At 40.9% G+C, this 20707-nt stretch overlaps 1 protein-coding gene across 5 annotated transcripts in view; it reads right to left on the reverse strand.

Moving 5' to 3' along the window:
• LOC107389753 (target of Nesh-SH3) overlaps positions 1-8465 on the reverse strand; it is a 35106-nt gene extending 26641 nt beyond the window's left edge. For 4 of the 5 annotated variants that reach the window (XM_054746774.2, XM_015966088.3, XM_015966087.3 and 1 more), the window contains exon 1: positions 8132-8380. In XM_054746774.2, the coding sequence (XP_054602749.1) occupies positions 8132-8228 (97 nt within the window). In that variant the 5' untranslated portion in view covers positions 8229-8380. Of the gene's footprint in view, positions 1-8131 lie in introns of all 5 variants that reach the window. The other variant, XM_015966086.3, reaches the window with a different exon arrangement.
• Between the last annotated feature and the right edge of the window lie 12242 nt (positions 8466-20707).

A 20707-nucleotide genomic window follows, 5' to 3' on the forward strand; every position in this document is an offset into this window, starting at 1 on the left:
CTCAGAGTGACTGATCACAATTCAAAAATAAGAAATCAAAAATGGTTTCTCAGTGAACTTTCTCTTTAAAGAAAGAGATTCAAACAGGAAACACAGTGAAGAGGGCTTTAGGGCACACAAAAAAGCCCAGGAAGCACCAGGAGTTATAAATAAAACAAAATAAATGATTGTCTTTAAAATTATGCTTTGAAGATCTTTTCTTTTCTACCATATCTTATTTGAAATTTGCAGTGATGTTTAAATTCTTCATTCATTAACACTGAAATAACATCATTTCTGATTATAATCGGTCACTCTGATTTTTTTATTACAGGCTAAACATGAAAAGTCTCCTACACCTATCTCCTCTATTAGCTTCTAATGGAAAATAGATGGTGAAACTCTAGGATTTGAAAATCCTGACAGATCTATGTCACACTGTCACTTAACATTCATGGACTCATCCATCTTGACTCGCAATGGGAAAGGCCGTTGTTGGTTTAGCGTCCAGCAAACAACAGAAAACATCTTGGCTTGCTAACCATTAGCAAGAGCAACTCCACCACACGGCAGAACTCTTCCAGGCTTGTGTTATTAGTGGTGATTAAACATTCACGTTGCAATTCAGTAGCGTTGCTGTTATCCAATAAGGCAAGATGATAAAAAAATAAAATAACAGTTCCAAGCCCGCATTTAAAAGGATAGATGTGGCACACCAAGTTCAGTGCTTCAATCAATAAGATTCACAAAATCCTGTCCCAAGTGCAAATCTGAAAAAATATGGCTCTAAGCATCTTTCTTGGCATGTTGAAGACCAACAAACATCAAGTCCGATCACTGAAAAACAAGAAAAAGTTCTGAGGTGCCTCATATTACAGAAACAATTGGCAGCCCAGTGAGATGGTTTAAAACTTTAGTAAGATTCGAATGTGTGTGTTTTATATTAACAATAACCAAGTTCTGCAGTTTTTCTGGCTGACTTGCAAAAGGCTACAGCCAACCAAACTACTCATCTACATGAATACTTTCTCTTATGCATAAACATACTTAACCAAACAAGAACAGGCCATCTTTTAAACAAATGTGAGTGAAAACGTGTGCTTATTTTTCATTTTTGTCTTCAGCCATGTGGCGCTACGACATAGCCAGAAATTTAAAGAACTGAGACAAATGAGAAAGAATATGAGTTATGACTGTTAGTTGGCAGCTGCACATGGAAAACAATCACCTCACGAGAAGACTTGGAGGATCACTGATGAGTATTTGATTTGAAAGTTATGAAACTTGGACTATTTTTTATTAATTATGTTTCCATCACTTTTGCAATGGAAATCACAGCTAAAACTAAGGAGCCTAAATTGTCCACCCATAATAGGCAGTGAGTCTAAAAACAATAGTCTTTTTGGCTGGGTCATGATTTGCACCATTTTCTTCTGTGTCCTTGGCTCATGTTTCAGCGCTAAATGAAATAGTGGAACTTTGCTTGAAAGATACTGCCAGAAGCTGCACACACTGGCAATGAAAGGAGGGGAAGCCCTGGATTTGAATAATACCCTCGTGCTTTCCCAGCTGTGTTTCCTACCTAAACTGCATTTGTTTTACTTCTCCCATTAATATTTCCGATAAAACACAAGAGAGATCAGCTCCAAGGGACCGGAGCCTCTGGAAATCTCCAGCAACGTGTTTTTATATCCAACACAAGCAAACACAGAGTCTGTCCTTTGACAACCTGTCCAGAATTTTGCCATTTGGCATGCAAGCACACACACACACACACACACACACACACACACACACACACACACACACACACACACACACACACACACTAGAGCTACACATTGAGTAAGATCTTTACATAAAACTTTGATCATAACTGTTGAAATGACCTGCGTCAGATGAGTTTTACCCTACAGCAAGTCATTCACATACACACATTCAGACGCTGATGGTGAGGAGCTATATTGTAGCCGCAGCTGCTCTGGGCCCCATTGACAGAGGCCAGGCTGCTATACACAGTCACCACTGGTCCCTTCAACCTCCACAAACAGGCAAGGAGGGTGAAGTGTCTTGCCCAAAGACACACCAGCAGATTTTTCTGAAGGGAGCTTGGTTCGATCTGACAATCACTGGACAACCTGCTCGACCTCCTGATCTACCGCTGCCCTGTCTGTTTAGTGAAGGATCTCCTGAACCATCAGATGGATTTCATTGATGCTCTCAGAAAGTAATCAATAGATGAATCATCTTTAACATCTGCCACAGCTGATCAGACTTGAGCAGCACAAAAATGGCTTCCAGTGATTCAAATTTACAGCTGTTGAGCTGGAAGTCAGTAACTGTCATTCACAACATTACTCATATTATTGACAGATTACGTGACATCATTAAAGTTTGACCAAGATAGCTTTAACTCCATCTTTTGTCAGCATGAAATGATAATGGTTGGAAATTACAGCATGAACTCTGTATTTTCAGTGATATGATCCGCTTTGATAAGCTTTCAACGCTTTAATTATTATTGCATCAAATCGACGTATATTTTCCTTGGCGACGGGGGCAATACATACCTAAATCATTGCAAGCAAGCTGTATTTTTGTGTTCATGTAAGACCTTAACAACAGATGGCCATTAGGGTCAAAAACCCCTGTGAGAGCAATTTTCCAACGAGTACTTAGATCATTCAACCTCCAGCAAAATGACAAGCATGTCAGACTCCCTTTCATCACGGGCAACGATTGAAGAGGTAAATGTGTAAAACAACGACTAAGTGAAAATTTTATAATCGTTTGTTACAAATCAGCAAATGTGTTTTGTCCTCACGGGCTCCCGTAGAAGGACACATTGCGTCTAATGTGGCATCTTCCTATAATTTTGACTAGCTCCCATGTATTTTAGACCTAATTTTTATGGTTATATTTTACGAAGCCACCAGTATTTCGCAACAACTGGGCATCATTTAATTAATTTTCAACAAAATTTTGATAGATATTTCCAGAAATTAACGATAAAACCTGCAATTTGTCTCTTTAAAGAATGATATCCTGCAACCTGACAACAAGGAGCACCATGCATGTTTAATTATTTATTTTAAATATTCAGGAATGCTTTTGTCACACAGTCTAGGACAAAAATCCCAAAATTAATCTCTTTAGCTGGCATCCATTTCACAGCAGACTGCAATATCCTACTTTTGGGTGCCTGGTGTGGTCTCAGGGAAAATGTTTGTGGCTCTGGATTGCACTATTCTGTCCTCTCTGGTTTCCATCCTGGATGTGATGGAGTGGAGAGAAGACTTGGCCTCCCTCACAGCACAGACAGACAGATGTTAAATAGTGCTGCTAAGTATGGTGGCTGCATTTGGTCAAGCCAATGAAGTGAGAATGTCTATCAGAGCCTCATGCCCGCCTACGAGGGGAGCTTTTGATGAAGAGTTAATGACAGCGGACCTGACCCACACATGCTCTACTGGGAATAACTCAAGACTGGTGTAATCCAGCACTGAGAATATCTACTATAAGTCAGTGGGAGACTGATTGACCACATCCTCCGCTGTGTAACCTCCAGAAAGGGTCAATTTTGACCTATATATTGACCGACATAGTAACCGGTCATCTACAGATGTAATTCCACTCTCTGGGTGGATTTTCTATTCAATCTTCTAACACCCAGAACGGGTGGCGACGGTGGCACAGGAGTTAAGAGCTCGCCCCGTAATCGGAAGGTTGCAGGTTCGAGTACCGCTCAGTCACTGTCGTTGTGTCCTTGGGCAAGACACTTAACCCACGTTGCCTGCTGGTGGTGGTCGGAGGGACCGGTGGCGCAAGTGCTCGGCAGCCTCGCCTCTGTCAGTGCGCCCCAGGGCAGCTGTGGCTACAATGTAGCTCATCCCCACCAGTGTGTGAATGTGTGAATGACTGATTGTGTTGTAAAGCGCCTTGGGGGGTTCCAGGACTCTAGAAGGCGCTATATCAAATACAGGCCATTTACCATTTACCCAGAAGATTCTGCAGGGCTTGTTGACAGTCCATGAAGACAAGGTTGTCAACCTTTTCTCAGACTGCTGGATTCCACACTCTGAATATAAAGCGAACTTTTACAACTCATAAGTTAAATAATCATTTATAATCATATGGTTGAATGATGAAATGTTTGAATAATCTGTGCCTAATTCAGTGAAGTTGAAATGAATATTGTCATTACAATGATCCACTTATATCTTATGATCATATGTTTGATTTAACAAGTAATCTTTATCTACACTCAAACACAATGTTCATTAGATGCAAATTAAGGTTATGGTCATCTCACATAAAATTTAAAGATTCTTTATCCACAGAACTAGAACAGCTTGTGTCTGGAACATCGACATAAATATACTGGACATCTCCTTTCCATAGGCTCCAATATCATGTTTCTGAGGCCAAATGGGAGGTGGCCACCACCGCCATTTTGACCGTGTCACAGGTTCCGTCAAGCCCAGACATTTCCACAAAAGGGAAGAGAGGAGGAGCTGAGGTTGGGGCTGTAAGGCTGGGATCAACTGACGACACCCGGTCGAACTAGCTACAAGCTAACATGAAGCTAACCCAAAGCTAACGCGGAGGTGGGAGCTAAGCTAATGGAGGTAGAAACCTAGCTACAACCGGAGTTAACTGTGCACAACACCAGAGCTTCTGAGTCAGAGATTCGCCGGGTTGACCACTGGGTAAAACCGAGTAGAACACAGAGGTCTCCGAGACTTCCACAAGCCGGCAGCCACACAGCAGACAAGCACCGCTGCGATCTGAGATGCGCAGAGCTGCTGCTGGGGAGATCCGAGTGGAAAGGTTTCCATCCCAGAGCTCCACTAGCCGGCAACCCGCGCATCAAACAGAAGCCGTGATCAGACAGAGATGCGCCGAGCTGCAGGGAGAAAGAGCTGGCATTCCGCGCAGCAAACAGAAGCCGCGAAGCCAGGGGAGAAACGGGTGGAAAACATCGGTCTCCCGAGAGCTCCACAAGCCGATAGTCGGAACCCAGCTCCACCAACATGTTATATTTCAACCCATTTTCTAAAATGCAGCATTATGTTAAATGCACTGGGTTTTACCCTATTACATTTAAATTTCATGGTTAAACAGTACATGTTAAAACCTAAGCTCAGCTCGGCAGTGACTTAAAATACAAAAATATAATTCTACTTGCTGAAAAAAATGAAGTAGAGACTCCTTGGACGCTCTATTAGTGCAATTAATGCCACAGCAAGTCATTTTGTCCAACAATTGCACAAATAATATCCAAAAAAGAATACACAAACACAGAGACTCAAAATGCCGGAGCAGTTTCCAAGCCAGACCGAGGCTCTACTGAGGCCTTTCCACGGAGCTAGCTCTGTGGTCACGTGGGTTGGATGCTCATTAATAATACTGAATTTTAGGCTTTTAATACACTTAAACAGAAGAGTGAGAAAAAAATTAACCCCCCTCAGAGTTGTCATGAGTGTAAACTAGATTATTTAAACAAAAAACATGTTTTGGTACCAGGCTGTAAACATGTTTATTTCTGCTGTGAAATTGGTATTTTTAACATGGGAGTCAATGAGGATTTGCTCGTTTCTGACACCAGCCCCCAGTGGATGAGGGTGGAACAGCAATTTTTGGTACTTCTGGGTTTGACTCAGTTTTAGAGCTCCATTGTGGGGGCTTGATTTGGAAGGTGTGGTTTTCTGAGGGATGTTTGGTAAATCCTTCAAACATGTCAAATTCTGATTTGCCAGAAATCATAACAAGTGGAGTATTAAAACTAGAGTGACTTCCTGAGTTAATACGTTTCGAGCGGAACTCCGAAGTGGCTAATTCGGAACCAGCCTCCTTGAGACACCTTTCTCTTTGACACACAGTCAAACCTGTTGGCACACTGCCAGCTGACACAGCCATACGACTCCCTAAGAGCCATCCGTCTTAGAAGCAACTAACTTTCCTGCCTGTTGTGACCTGGAGACAACTCTAGACCGGACTGGTCGCAATGCAGTTATTCTACGAATTTCGGTGCCTTGAGGTCCACCAGACTTCCAGACATTCCGGATCTGACCTAGGTTCTCCGCCAGGGTTTGTAGACACAACAGATTGCGTCTGATGCTGTTTTATTAACAATCAACTCTCTAGTTTATAGCAGACAACAAATTCTTTTACACCCAGAATTCACAATCTCTTTCAGATATAAAGGTTCTGATACACATCTACTTTACACCACACCACGTACAACACACATTCCATCACCGCATATACACTCCATCACATCTCATTATTCATTGCTTGTCATGCATTATAATTACCTTAGAAAAGAATAAAATTCCTTTTAACTATATACTTGACTCTGTCTGAATTGATATGAAGTGTGTTTATGGTCCCTGAACAAGCAAAGAATCCTAAACTCTTCTGGTTAAACATTCAAAGACCAATCAGGTTGATATTTCATATTTATATGGAATATCACATCTTATTGGTCATAATTAAATATGCAGTCGTTACGCTATAAAGTGTGACGCTACATCTGTAATAATAACATATCCAGTGCCTACTACGTATAGGCTTTACCTCAAAACCTGGCTGCACAAAGTTGTGCTTTGGAGATTTTTCTCATATCTCTCCACATACGTTTGGCTGTTTTCATGCAGGTTTCTCCAGTCTCACACTAAATCACTGTCAGATTCATCTGTGAGCAACAGCTGCTTCTCCTTTTCACTGCTCCATGGCATCCTTCAACTCCAGTCGATCTCCGCTGTCCTACTTACGTCACTGCCGTTCTTCCATCAACCCAAGCTGTTTAAAGGCTTTGATTTCATCTCTCCTGCTACATTTCTCTCTCATTAATCTATAGATCACCATGTCATGAATGCTCTGGCTTGATGAACAGCCCGTGCATTGTGCTTCTGTGGAGATGAATCCATGTCTTACAAATGATTACACTTATTTAGATGCAGTTTCAAAACTGATTAAAAAGCATTGACATTCTATTGAAGTATTTGAAAATAAAATTATATTCATTAATCATGTCACTAAAAGCAATGTAACCATTTTTGTCTATAAAAATGTTTATGAAAAAAATTAGAAACAAAACACAATAAGAAGTGATTCCTAGCCAACTTCAGCAACAGGCACTGGAATTACTGTCATCACTGACCTAAAAATCATTTTACTACCATCAAAGTCTGCAAAGTTCAGCTCACGAACTGGCTGCGAAGCACAGGCTGACATGGAAACCATTACCACACTTTCCTGTGTGCAAACAGACAAACTACAGTAACTCTACCAGACAGTATGAAAAATACTAGTGGAATTTTTTCCTGCTTTCCAGGGATGTTACATGAATCCTAATCAGACATGAGGTGGTTTATCATGCTGTAATCAGAGTGTGTTTAACGGTTTCCTCAGGGGCGCTTTGGGAAAAGAAAACATTGCATCTGGGGAATTACGGTTCGAGACCTCCATGCTCAATTTTCCAACTTATTTTAATTCTACTTCATAGGAGTGTGCTGGCCAACATCTACTCTGGCAGGCAAAAATAACAGGAGACTACACTCACAAATCAACATAAGCATGTAGATGACACCTAAAAGGACCAACGTTACCAATGGTTTAACCATGGCAACCATGAATGATCTGATTACTCATAGGCACACACAACCAGATCTCATTCATTTTAAATGTTTAGAATTTGTCAAAGATGCAGCTGAATGTATTAGAAAACAATAAAAACAAACTTTTCTTTAAACAAAAATATTTCCAGGAAAACCCCCTCACTCTTGCATGAAAATCTGATTCATTCCTTTTATTGGTGTGGTTCAGCAAAGTAGACCAACAGACATTTAAAGAATTTTATACCAGTGTGATTTAAAAACATGAACACCTTTAAATCTCACTTCATCAAATTACTCTAGCCATTATTCTAACTCTGTCCCAGCTTCGTTTTTAACAAAATCATCAAGAAGTTATGCTACAATGACAGATTGCTTCCTTTTGCAAACATCTTAGTATGTTGGAAACCGTCAAGGTGAAAGGTTCACTAAGAATAAGCACTGGTGCATAAAATTAATGCATTACATCATTTCCCTAATATGATGACCTGATGTGGATGTCTCGTAACTAAAATAATGCAGGTATCACTCACCTCTGCTCCTGTAGGAAGTTTGAGGAAGAGATAAAGCTATCCCAGTTATGAAAGCCATGAGGAAAAGGAGCAGAACGCTGTGCTGCTGCATCCTCATCAGTTTCAGGTGTAACAATGGGCTGTGATCAGAACAAGGATGAGTGAGAATCGGAACGCTGGAGACACTTGTCTGGATTTGGTTGATGGTCCAAACCTTCACCCTAACCCAGCTTAAGAAAAGAAGCTGGATGATCTTTCTGGGCTGGTGGATCTCAGGATGAGTGTAGGTCTCTGGACTGGTGCTGTAGATGCTGCAGGCAGCTCCTGCACCTTCTATAACTCTGCAACAGAAAGGGAGGGGACACCAAGCAGGACACACCTACTCCTCACTCTCTTCATCTGAAACTGAATATTTACAAAGAAGGGAACTTTTTTATGCCAAGTGTTCTGCTCTGATCTGAACGTCAGCCTGTGAACTCACCATTGCCATGGAAACAATGCCTCATAATCCTGTCTACAAATAAAAACATATTTAAATTAAAGACCGAATGGCCTTTTGCGACCACATGTATCAGATTCAGAGTTGGTTTTGTGGTGCATGGCAAGTACATGATGACAGCATCACACCATGGTCCAATTCCTAATATTTACCCCCGTTTACTGCAAGGGAGCTCAGTTATTCGCATCTGTTTCTGTGCACTGGTGTGATTTTTCCTGTTGTAATCCCTAAATGACAAAACTTTCAGCTACTGGGATATTAAAGCAAGCATGTTTGGCTTCCACATGTCTGCTTGCTCGTGCATGCGCGTGCACGTGAGTGTTAACAACTCCACCCCAACTAGCAGTGTCCAACACAAACGATCCCACATGTTATCACACGAGGCAGGAAATGTCATCCGCCAGAGGAGGCGTGTCTCCAGAGGAAGTCCCTGAACACTTTGTTGGAAATGCGACCGTCATCACGCCTGAATTCGTTAATCATTGGATCCACTCTGTGAAAATGATAAAGGAAAATAAAACATGGCTGAAGAATTTAACAAAGATGATGGAATTTAACAAACTAACTGGGCTGTTGGGAAACATGATAGATGTTTTTTTTTTTTTTTTTTTTGGTTTTCCAATGAGGAAAGACATTTTTTCAATCAAAATTTCTTCTTTTAATTTTGATACTATTTATTTCTGTGTATGAACGTATACACATCAGTAAGGTTTGATTCTGGCTTCCCCACATGTTTGAAGTGTCCTTTGGCAAGGCACTGAACCCCAGACTGTTCCAGAGCTACGGCGTACATTTTAGGAAATCTTCAGGTCTCAGGTGTCAGACATCAGACCATAGAGGAAAAAACACCCCAGGTTTCATTCAAAAACTCATCAGACTTCTAACTGAATAGTTTCAGTCAAAACGGTCTCAGGAAAAAAATTAATCAGACATTAAGGTTGTAGGGAAAAAACCATCAGACAAAAAGGAATCCAGAAAAACAGCTTCAAGAAAAAGAAATGTCAAACATAAAGGCTTCAGGATAAAAGTTGTAAAACCAAAAGCGGTCAAAGAACAAGTTGCTGTAAAACATTTAGCAAAAACTGTTTAAGTTTAAATCAAGCATCTCCAGCACCACTGATGCTAGCGAGAACAAATTAGCCAAACAAAAATAGTGCCACTCTGATTTGTCTAATCATATAAAATTTGCTAGTCTTCTCTGACTTATGATGTAATTTTCAAAACCAATATGCAACTCAATGTAACATTAAGTGTAGCAAATGAATCATTAAAAAAGCAGAATTATTTTTATTTGTTGTGGTGCAATTAGAAGCCTAATCTGCTGCACGTTAATGACATTACGCCAAGACGACTGCGATGTGACAATGGCACCGTCTGCTGGATTATTCTAGTGTAGTCATTTTTATCTGAGAAGGTTTTAGGTGACAACTTTTTTCCTGACGGCTTTTGATTTGACAACTTTTTCCCTGAGGCCTTTAGTCTGACTACTTTCCTGAAGCAGTTTTTCCTGATGGCATTTGGTTTATAAACTTTTTTCCAGAATCCTTTTGGTTTGACAACTTTTTTTCCTGGTGACTTTTGGTTTGAAAACTTTTCCCTGGAGCCTTTAGTTTGACAACTTTCCTGAAGCAGTTTTTTTGTGATGCCTAGGTTTGACTTTTTTTTCCCTGAAGCTGTTTTTCATGGTTTCTTTGTGTCTGATGGCTTTTTTCTCTTGATCTTTTAAATGGCACTTCTTAGTCAGAAGGCTGATGGGTTTTCGAATGAACCCGGAGGCTTTTTTCCTCTTTGGTCTGATGTCTGACACCTGAGACCTAAGGATGCCTAAAATGTATACCATACTGATCTGTAACTGCTGCGCGTAGAGTAAAAGTGTTTTGAGTTTTGAGCTTTCTACTCTTTTTGATTCTTGTCTGACAAACTTTACTTTTATTTCATTACATTTATTTTCCTTTCCACTTCAGGATCTTGAAATTGGAACTGTTTGCATGTGGATATTGGATTTCTTAATGGTGTATTTGGATGCTTTCCTGCCCTTTTCCTGCTGGGGTTTTTCACTGACCACATTTCTGTGTATGATCAGTTATTTCTGGATTTCAGCCTCAGAACTTTGGATTGTTGTGAGTCTTGCACCTGAGTGTCATGCTCAATCACCTGTCAGAGTTTGGCCAATTGTTTGTTAAAAATACTAAAATAAAAATATGATTAAGTTTGTGAATTCAAATGCATTAACATCCTTCCACCAGGTAAAGACAATCACTCCTATATTTCATTTAAAGGAATATTTATCAAATCAAATCAAATCAAAGATACTTTATTAATCCCAGAGGGAAATTAGAGTTTCAGTACACACAATTCAGAGATCAGACATACATGGGCAAGACACATGACAAGAATTGGTGACTGTGGTCATTCGCAACCCTGAGTCGCTCTACCTTAATAGAGATAAGAGGGGTTACATGAGGATTGGTTCAGGTGGAGGGAGAAAAAGGCACTTCAGAGTTACCCTCCCACCAGGAGGGCAGCTTTGCTCTGCAAAAAAAAAAAAAAAACCTCAAACCCCAATAGGTGGGGTGGTGGGTTGGGACTAGCCCTAGTTCAGTTCTTGCAGCTACGATAGAAGCAGCGCATGTCACCTCAGTGTGGATAGGGGGAGGAGCATTGAGGGTTGGAGGGTTGCAGTGACCCTGGAACATTTCGGCGGCCTTCCCACAGTCCCGCCCAGGCTGGGATAGGAGACAGAGTTGAGTTGCCATAGCGACGGCACATTCCACATATCTTCTGAGGGGGGAGCTTTCGTTGTAGCCTTGCTGCCTCAAGGGCACCAGATTCCGATTAGAAATTGTTTTGGGGCCCGACAGAGATAATTTCCTCTCTGTCTTACAGTTTGTTGGTCCTCAACCTCTCAAAATCCCAATAATGGACATTAATCTATCCCAATCCGTGCTGATTCGTCCACTCTCTCCTTGATGGCATCCATCTTCTGTGCCAATGAATGAATCTCTGCCAAAGTCCCAAGCTTACGATTCATCTCGACAATTATTTGAGTCTGTGAATTCACAGCACGGTGCAAACCATCTCTGAGTTCCGGGATCAGGTCAATATTCCTCAACAGCTCTTTAATTTTCCGGTAAGCCAGGTAGCCTCCAAGGCCAATGAGCAGGAAACCTGACACCAACACCAAGAATATCCACACGTCTTCAGAGTTCTCCACAGACAGCTGAGAAAGACAGATCAAGTTTCACTGTTTCCAGGAGTCCATGATGTATCCAACTGGGTCTGTCCCGGCAGGACATCCGGGAGCCCCTTCTCCCGTTCTCATCGTTGAAAACATTTTATCAATCGCGTTGAGAGACCAACTGACGAGATCCATTTAAATGTATTTCAGTTTCCAGTTTCCAGAAAAATGCAGAAGCAGCCGTGCACCCAGCACACAGAGACAGACAAGGGCCTTGAGGATAAGATATGGAGGAGAGGAGAAAAAAAAGCGTCTGCTCCCTCCAAGAGCCAGAAGATGTTTATTTCTGCACAAATACAAGAAATTATCATTTTTTATGTTTTATAATTTAAAACATTGTGTTTAGCTTTCTAAACAGTTTTCATCACACAGGATTGATGTGCTAATGGGTAGTCTGTGTAGATCAAAGAACAAAATGAATTGCACTTGACTTCACATACTGCATCAAAGACTGCCCCATATTCACATACATCCACTGCAAAATTTGGTAGAATAATGATGTGTTCATTTTTGGCTAGTGCTGTCATGGCTGTTCTTTCTTCTTTTGTAATGTTACAATGTTGCATTTTGCTGTTCTTTAATATCCCAACCACATTATTTCTAAGTCCAGCTTTATTATCTTCATCTGTGATCTGTTGACATGCCATTTCTGTTGCTTCAATAAATTCATCATGTATGTTTTCCGGTGTTATTGCAAAGTTTAAACCTGTTTTTAATATGCTTTCTTCTGCTTCTGTTAGTTTGTGTTGTGAAAGGTTACATGCCCGTGAGTTTTGTGTGGCATTATCCTGTTTTAGTTTTTTCATTGTCTTGTTGACGAGTTTGATTGACTTCCTTATGTGTCTTTGTTTTGCTTTTGTAAACTCTTTTTCTAGTTCCATCATATGCTCTTTTATTTATTTGTCTGTTTTCTCAACTAATTTGTAATTGCTTTTGAGGTCCAGATGTCTTCATTCCTGGTTGTTTTCCACTTGTTTCTGTTTCATTGTGATGTTTCTTATCATTTCTTTGAGTAGTGCTTTCTGCGTTCTTTCCATTATGTGCTGGGCCGTCTTAGTTCGGATCGAAGTTGTCAGCTGTACGCTTGTCGGCGTGATGTTTTCATCTCAAGTTGAAGCGAAGGTGGAGAAGGAAGTGACGCCAACAACATAGGCAAAACTCTGAAGAAGGGTACAATGGCAGTCAAAATGTAAAAATAAAATCAAAGTTTTGCTGTGTTAAAAATGCAGTTGGATAAAACACACAGTATGAACGTACAAAAGATGTTTAGGCATTTGACCAAACATGCAAAATTCTCTGTGTTTATTTAATAAAAACTGATAATAGTCAAAGATAAAATGATGTGGTTTCACGAATCCACAGATTCTTAGACAGTGTATCTGATTACAATCAGATGGAAAAACACTTTTTCTGTTCCCCTTGCTCCCAGTCAGCACAAAGCAATTGGAAAATGTCTCCAGATGAGGCCAAGAGCAGGTCTTTCGCAGCTCAGGACTGGTTAAGATTTGGAGTTTGGAAAAAGACAAGAATTCAGATTTCTTTTTCCATTCAATTTTTCCAGCTGGATGCCATGGTCTAAAAGGTTTGTTTATTAGGACATGGACTTCTACACCAGGTCAGAGCATTGCATTTCTGCAAAAAGAAGAATGACATTAGCAGTTGTCGATAGCTCTTTGATTGGACTCTGAGAAAAACAGAGATTAAATCTGACTGGATTGATGAGCTTAATATTTTGGCAGGGCCGACTTCTGTAGCAGTTCAGTAATTTACACAGAATTCTAAAGTATTTTTATATCAAATCACATTAATTTGCTTTCATTTTCATTGTTATGTTCACAGGGAGAAGAAGAAGAAGAAAAGATCTTTTCTATAGCGCCTCTCAAGATAAAAATCACGAGGCGCTTAAAGAGAGCTCCACATAAAGTTGTTGAGCTTCAAATCCTTTCACTGAGGTGACAGAATTACCCACATTTTCTTTGTGGAAACAAGACCTTGAGTTTCTGCCACCTCCAGTGTAGCAATCAGGAATCGTTTTCTGGAAAGCTGACGACAAAGGAGGATTCAGGGAGACGAGGGGACAAATCATAAGTTACCCACTTTAAATATCTCTCCAAGGGAAGGAGAGAGCCACCCAAAGCTCAGTGTGATTCTCATTTTATGTGTTTGACTGTGCATACACATTCACGCTCACAATGCTTGCAAGGGCGTGCACATACTTTTTTTGTGAGTATTTCGAAAGATAAATAGCCAGATTACGGTGAGGATCAGGCCTGCAGCTTAGAGCTGACAGCAGACACCAAATCGGACAAATCCTGACTTAAAGGGAGAATCAAGCATCAAAACGACAATAAAAAAATGCTTCCATTTCTCCAACTTAACAGACAAAAAACTGAAACTTATGAGAAAAACAAAGTGACAATCATAGAGGAAGAAGGGATCAAAATAACCATGCAGCAGCTTGTGAGAACCTTTTAACAGTTGAACTTTTAGGGGAATTAACTACTGAGAACTGAGATCAGACATACATACATAGGCATAGACACATGACAAGAATTGGTGACTGTGGTCATTCGCAACCCGAGTTGCGTTACCTTAATAGAGATCAGAGAGGTTTACATGAGGATTGAGTCAGGTGGAGGAAAAAAAGGCACTTCAGAGTTACCCTCCACAGGGAGGGCAGCTTTGCTATGCAAAAAACACCTCAGACAGAAATGCAACAGACTTCAGACATTACACATCATAAGTGTCCACTAGGTGGGGAGGTAGGGTTGGGACTATCCTCACATCAGTGCATGCAGCCACTGGGGGGGGGGGGGGGGGGGGGGGTTCATAGGATTTAGAGAGCACAGTGACTCCTGGAACGATTCAGCGGCCTTCTCCGGTCGCAGTCCCGCCCAGGCTGGGATAGGGAGACAGAGTAAGTAGACAACATGGATGGATGGATGGATGGATGGATGGATGGATGGATGGATGGATGGATGGATGAACTTTGGTGGTGTGGTGTACGTAACTCCTGCTCACAGGAGGACAAAGTGTTTACATGTGTTTGCTCACAGGACACACCTGGTTTGTTATGATGAAAAAGATAACATTTTTCAGCAGTTAATGTGTCTAATCATGATCGAATGATCACTTTAAACACATATTTTACAAATAAATGTTTTTTTTCCTGAGCTGAATACAAGTTTGCTTTTGTTTGTTTATTTTATTTTTTGGTTTTCTATTTTTTTTTTACCAAATAAAGTTTTAAAACCCCTCAACTCTCTCTAATACACCTGAACATGTTAATTACTAGGGGTTTCTGGGAGAGCAGGCAGTCATTTATTATCTTTAGGTGTCCCGAAGCATCTAGACTTTTAATGAAATTGTGCTGTGTGACCTGATTTTAATAATAAATTAACACAAATGTACCAAGTCGGACACGATGAGATCTAATTGATTTTATTTGAGTCTTTTTTTTGTTTTCTCAGATGTAAGATTTGTAATTATAGAAGGAGCAGGAAGAAGCAATGATGAAGAAACGCTGAATGAATCAGATGAGTCCTTGTTTGACCTCTCCAGAGATATATGCATATATGTACGTAACTATCAACAGGTGTCTATTTGTCTTCGTGTCAGAAGATGGAAAGTTGGTGCAGCAGCAGCAGAGCCGGTTTCTGCATCATCTGCTGGAAACGTCAAGCCAATAACTTATTCACGGAGTGATGGATTATGGGAAAGAAATGAGAAAATGCAGAACCATGAGGCCATAAAAGCATAGTTAACAGATAGAATGGATTCCCTGCCCAGTTTGGAAAAAAGAAGCAGAAAACACAAGCAAACCAGAAATATGTACAGTAATTACAACAGTCACCATGGAAACAGAGGGGGATTTTAAAGCAGAAATTGCAATTAATTCATTCCGCAAAGAAATGATGCATTAATGTTTTAATCAAATCATCGCTATTTATTTCCTTTTACTGGTAGATGTTGCAACAAATGTTCTGGAAAATGATGTTGAGTGTGAGTAACTGATGCAAAAACTATTTCAAAACTCAACACAGGGAGCATCATGCCTCTTCCTGTTGTTATGTTTCTGCTGGTCTGGATTTTTGTTAAAAGCTAAAACCTGCATCTCCAAACCTTTTTGTTTCAGACCTGTTTAAAAAACCTGTTAAATACTTAAAAATGGGAACCACTACAACACAAACATCTTCAACTAACATTTTAAATATCAATTTATGAACATCATGATTAGCTTTTACGTCAGTTTAAGCAGCCACGGTTAGCAGGAAGTGCCAGGATGGAGCCACCATATGCATCTGGTGAACTTTCTAAATGTGATAAATATTTAGAAATGAAGCTGAAGCAAGAAAAGTTCCCATAAAATTTCTTTGATGAGATTCAACCAAACATCTAAGAACTTTAAACATCTTTTGTGCATTCGTTCTGTCTCTTCTAACTGCATTACTTGGTTCTTTTTTTAACACAGAAAGGAGTTGTTTTACCTTTTTTTTTTTTTGCTGACGTTTCGACTACTACTGCAGTCTTCTTCAGAGGTAAACAACTCTTTTCTGTGTTAAAAAAGAACCAAGTAATGCATCCAAGAACTTTCTTTCCAATAGCTGCCGTCAGTTTAGACCTCAAATTTTGATCGTTTCTCCTGAAATCAGCGGAATGCTGCGTTTTTTTTCCCTTCCTGATGTTTTGCACAGCCTTTTACCAAACATGAGATAACAGTTATTATACAATTTAGAGGGTTTGTTGCACGTCTGAAGATGCAGATTAATGTAGATTACATGATTCACTACTCTGAACAGGCCTTTTGCATGACTAGCACACACACACACCTGCTTTGCACATTTCATTTGTGCAGAATCTTTTTGCATGAACGTAATCAAATGTTATTTTTCCATGTGAAACCTCACAAAAAATAAACATAAATTATACCCATCAGACACTTTTTGGCACCAACCCAAACTTCATCTGCATGCATCCAAACGTGTGTGTGTGTGAGTGTGTGTGTGTGTGTGTGTGTGTGTGTGTGTGTGTGTGTGTGTGTGTGTGTGTGAGTGTGTGTGTGTGTGTGTGTGTGTGTGTGTGTGTGTGTGTGTGTGTGTGTGTGTGTGTGTGTGTGTGTGTGTGTGTGTGTGTGTGTGTGTGTGTGTGTCTTTAATGCATAGGCGTCATTTTAACCGGGGACGCCGGGGACATGTCCCCGGCAAAATTTGTGATTGGCATCTGTGTCCCCCCCACTTTCAAAAACGCCTGCTGATGAGGATTTTTGTTTTACCAGCTCAGATCTTATACCAGGGGTCGGCAACCTGTTCCCATCAAAGAGCCATCATTACCCTTTTCCCACGGTAATTCTGGGCGAACCTTAATAAGCAGTGACTTAAGTGAAGCAGGCAGGTCGCGCCAGAAAATTTAGTTTAAAAAGACGTCATAAATGTGTTCCCCCGTCCTTTTTATTTATAAAATATGAAGTAAAAACTCACAATTTAATTTTCAATTATTTGTCATTAATATGTAGTCTACACCCGTGCGTTAAGTGGACCATCTTCCAGTAAAAGCAAAGCATCCAGCCCACCTCTCCAAATGCGTAAAATGTGCATCAGCCGCTAGTTAGGTGCGCCGCGCGCACCGTCAACTGATCAGCCCAGACAAGAGCAGAGCAACTAGAGAAAGAATAGAGGATAATTGTGTCTGGATGTGGATGGAGATTACATTTTACAGCAGCCTGATCATCATTTAAATACATAAACCATCACCTGTCTTCTAGTCCACGCTATCAGCATTATTTTAATTGGTGTGTGTGTGTGTGTGTGTGTGTGTGTGTGTGTGTGTGTGTGTGTGTGTGTGTTTTCCACTTCAAACACTGGTCTAACCAACCAGACCAGCGTGTCCAGTAACATATTAATGTTACAATTAAACAGTTTCACTTCATGTAGGCTAGGAACGTTTCACCTGCCGTGGCCCGACCGCTTCTGCTCCACATAAACTTTGTGCGTAATCAAATGTCTCTACGCGTCATGCGTCTCCATATTAGAGACGGGAACAAGCGCTGTTCAGCCAAAGTTTCATAATTTCATAAAAAGAACATTTTTCCAAGTGACACATCCCTCAGAGAGACCGGGTTTCCAGACTGTTTCAGTGGGAGGAAATCTTATCGCATGCGCCGGTTCTGTGCTGCGCTGCGAACCCCAGATCTTCAGCTCACTGTCCACCGTGGGCGCTCCGAGCCACGCTGAACACAGTGTCCAGTATAAAGCTCTGATGTTCTGATGGGAATATTTGACCTCCGCGATGTGCGTTAACGATTAAAAGGTCAGCTCATCCATGCGCATCAGTGTGCGTCCTGCGTCGGGGTAATTCTTTCAAACCAAGCAACATCCTTGAGTTTATCCATCAAAATAAACAGTCAAATGAAACGAGGGCTCGGGCGCGATTCGATCCCCAGACTCCCGGGTGAGAGTCATACGCTCTAACCAGTCAGCCAAAGGGACAACCCCTTGGCCAAGTAGCCAGGGCGCATGATCTATCGGGACACTCACACTGCCAAACCTGATTATGAAACTTTGGCTGAATAGTGCTTGTTCCTGTCTCCAATGTGGCGACGCATCCAGGAACCTGTCTGAGGAGAAGCCCAGAATCTCACATCCTTCAGCTCAGGAAGCGCATATGATTACGCACAAGCGTGACGCGTCAACCCGGTCTCACAGTAAGACTGGGTTGGACCTGTTCAGGTTTACGCAGACAATCTTTACATTTGGAATTGGCATACAGATGTAAAATTAATGCAGTAAAATATAAAGCATTTTATTTAAATATCCATTCATTATTTTACAAGCACAGAGAGCAGCATCAGATGGATGGAAGAGCCGCATGCGTCTCCAGAGCCGCGGATTGCCGACCCCTGTGCTAGCCTACTTTATTGTCCCCAGCAATTTTTAAACCCCACTCAAGTGTATGGTTATTGTCCCCAGCAATTCTGACAACAAACTGACGCCCTTGCTTTAATGACAAAAATGTGCAGGACAGGGCAATCTGCACACTACCTGACATCATGAGTGCAACGTGAGTTTTTTTGTACCAAAATAAATGTCATTTGGTACAAATGAGCACATCATCTGTCAGTGTACCAGTTGCACATTACTTTGAACACAAGTTTCAATCATTGAACTTTAAATTTCCTGAAGTTTTTTTTTTCTCTTCTCTGAAGACGGACTTGCTGCTGATGTAATAAACTATAATTTAGTGGAAAAACTGCTGGTCAAGAAACTTAGTGAACTCAAAGAAGATGGCAGCAGTAGCTCCTAAACAGCGTTTTTAAAGCTCTCATTCACTTGCTTTTCTAATATCTGCTGTGGTCTTTAGTTTTCTGTGGGAAAACAGCTCTGGTGCTCCTGTTTCAGGAAGTAGAAGTTAGCTGGAGTAGTGGGGGGCAGAAAACAGCAGGATTTCAACTCGTACTCATTATCATTCATGTTTTTCAAACATCTCGCCTCTGATTGGCTAACAGCAACATGACTCTTCCGCTACCATCATTTGCTCTGCAAAGTTAATGTTTTATCGCCACAAATAACACAAGCCTGGAGGAGTTCTGTCATGTTGTGGTGTTGCTAATGCTAACGGTTAGCTTCTACTAGCCAAAACGTACTCTGCTGTTTCCGCTAAACCAGTAATAGCCTTCTCCGTTGCAAGGCAAGCTGGGTGAGTCAATGAATGATAATTTACAGTGTGACGTAAATCTGTGTGGCTTTTTATGACTATGTTCACATTCAGCCTGCATGTTAAACTCAGAGAGGCCAATCAGATTTCTGAAAAAACAAGTAAGAAACTGTTTTTCTGTGAACTTGCTCTTTAACGTTTCACACCATGAATATAATCACACACAAAAACGTTACATTGTGCATAAATAATCACATCCACAAGACTGAGTTGTTTAACTTCAGCCTGAGGGTTCAGGCACAAGTCACGGTCTTTAGATCACACACTCTTGTAAACCTGCTGGAGAGTTAGTTTGGGCACACCATCTGTTTACCATGTGGCTGCCTCAGATAACACATTATTGGCCAGAGAGCAAAAAATATATGAATGCATCAACGGGGTAAAACATCAGCAGTTGACAGAATGGCTTGTAGCTTCCTGAGCAGAAGAGAGAGCTTTCTGGTCTGTTAAATCTGGACAAAGGTGGACTCTTAGCCGAAGCTGAGTTTCATTAATGAGCTTTGTTAGATGCTGCATTCCAAACCTGGACTACAGAACAACAGCAGCAGCGTTCAAGGACACGAGGATCAGAGAGCAGTCAGTCACAGAACAGCAGGATGTTTCCCATTGTGGGTTTCTTTCTGAACCAGAAATAAACCCTTCCATCTCCAAAGCAGCTCCCTGCAACACCCTGCATCACAAACTTAGGAGGTTCACCTTACCCATTTCAGGTGAGATCTCACGTTTGTCTAGATAAACTGCATGTCACTGATTCCCCAAGGTGTTGGAGACATTTTAGAGGGTTCAAGTTGGTGGCACCAAATTCTGACCCAACCATCTTAATGTTGTTGCAGCTGAAATTTACTCATCAGACCAGGAAATGAGTTTCCAGTCCCTTATGGTCCAGTTCTGGTGATCCTGTCTTCCTTTTTTTATTATTATTATTATTCAGCTGAGTGGCCTCTGAGTTCAAGATCAAACCAGCATGAGATCAGAGTTTATGTGAGTCTATGACCTTCGCCATTTCATAAGCTGAGTTGTTGACAGACACGAGGTTTCCCTGCAACGTCGTGTTTATTCCCATCAGACCCAGCTGAGGTTTCTGCTGACAAAAAGTCTGTAACAAGACAGCTGAGATCATGTTTTTCACACCCTTGATTCATTGTTTCCA

Source organism: Nothobranchius furzeri, chromosome 14 (genome assembly GCF_043380555.1).
Source record: "Nothobranchius furzeri strain GRZ-AD chromosome 14, NfurGRZ-RIMD1, whole genome shotgun sequence".
In the NCBI taxonomy this organism is placed as follows: domain Eukaryota; kingdom Metazoa; phylum Chordata; class Actinopteri; order Cyprinodontiformes; family Nothobranchiidae; genus Nothobranchius; species Nothobranchius furzeri.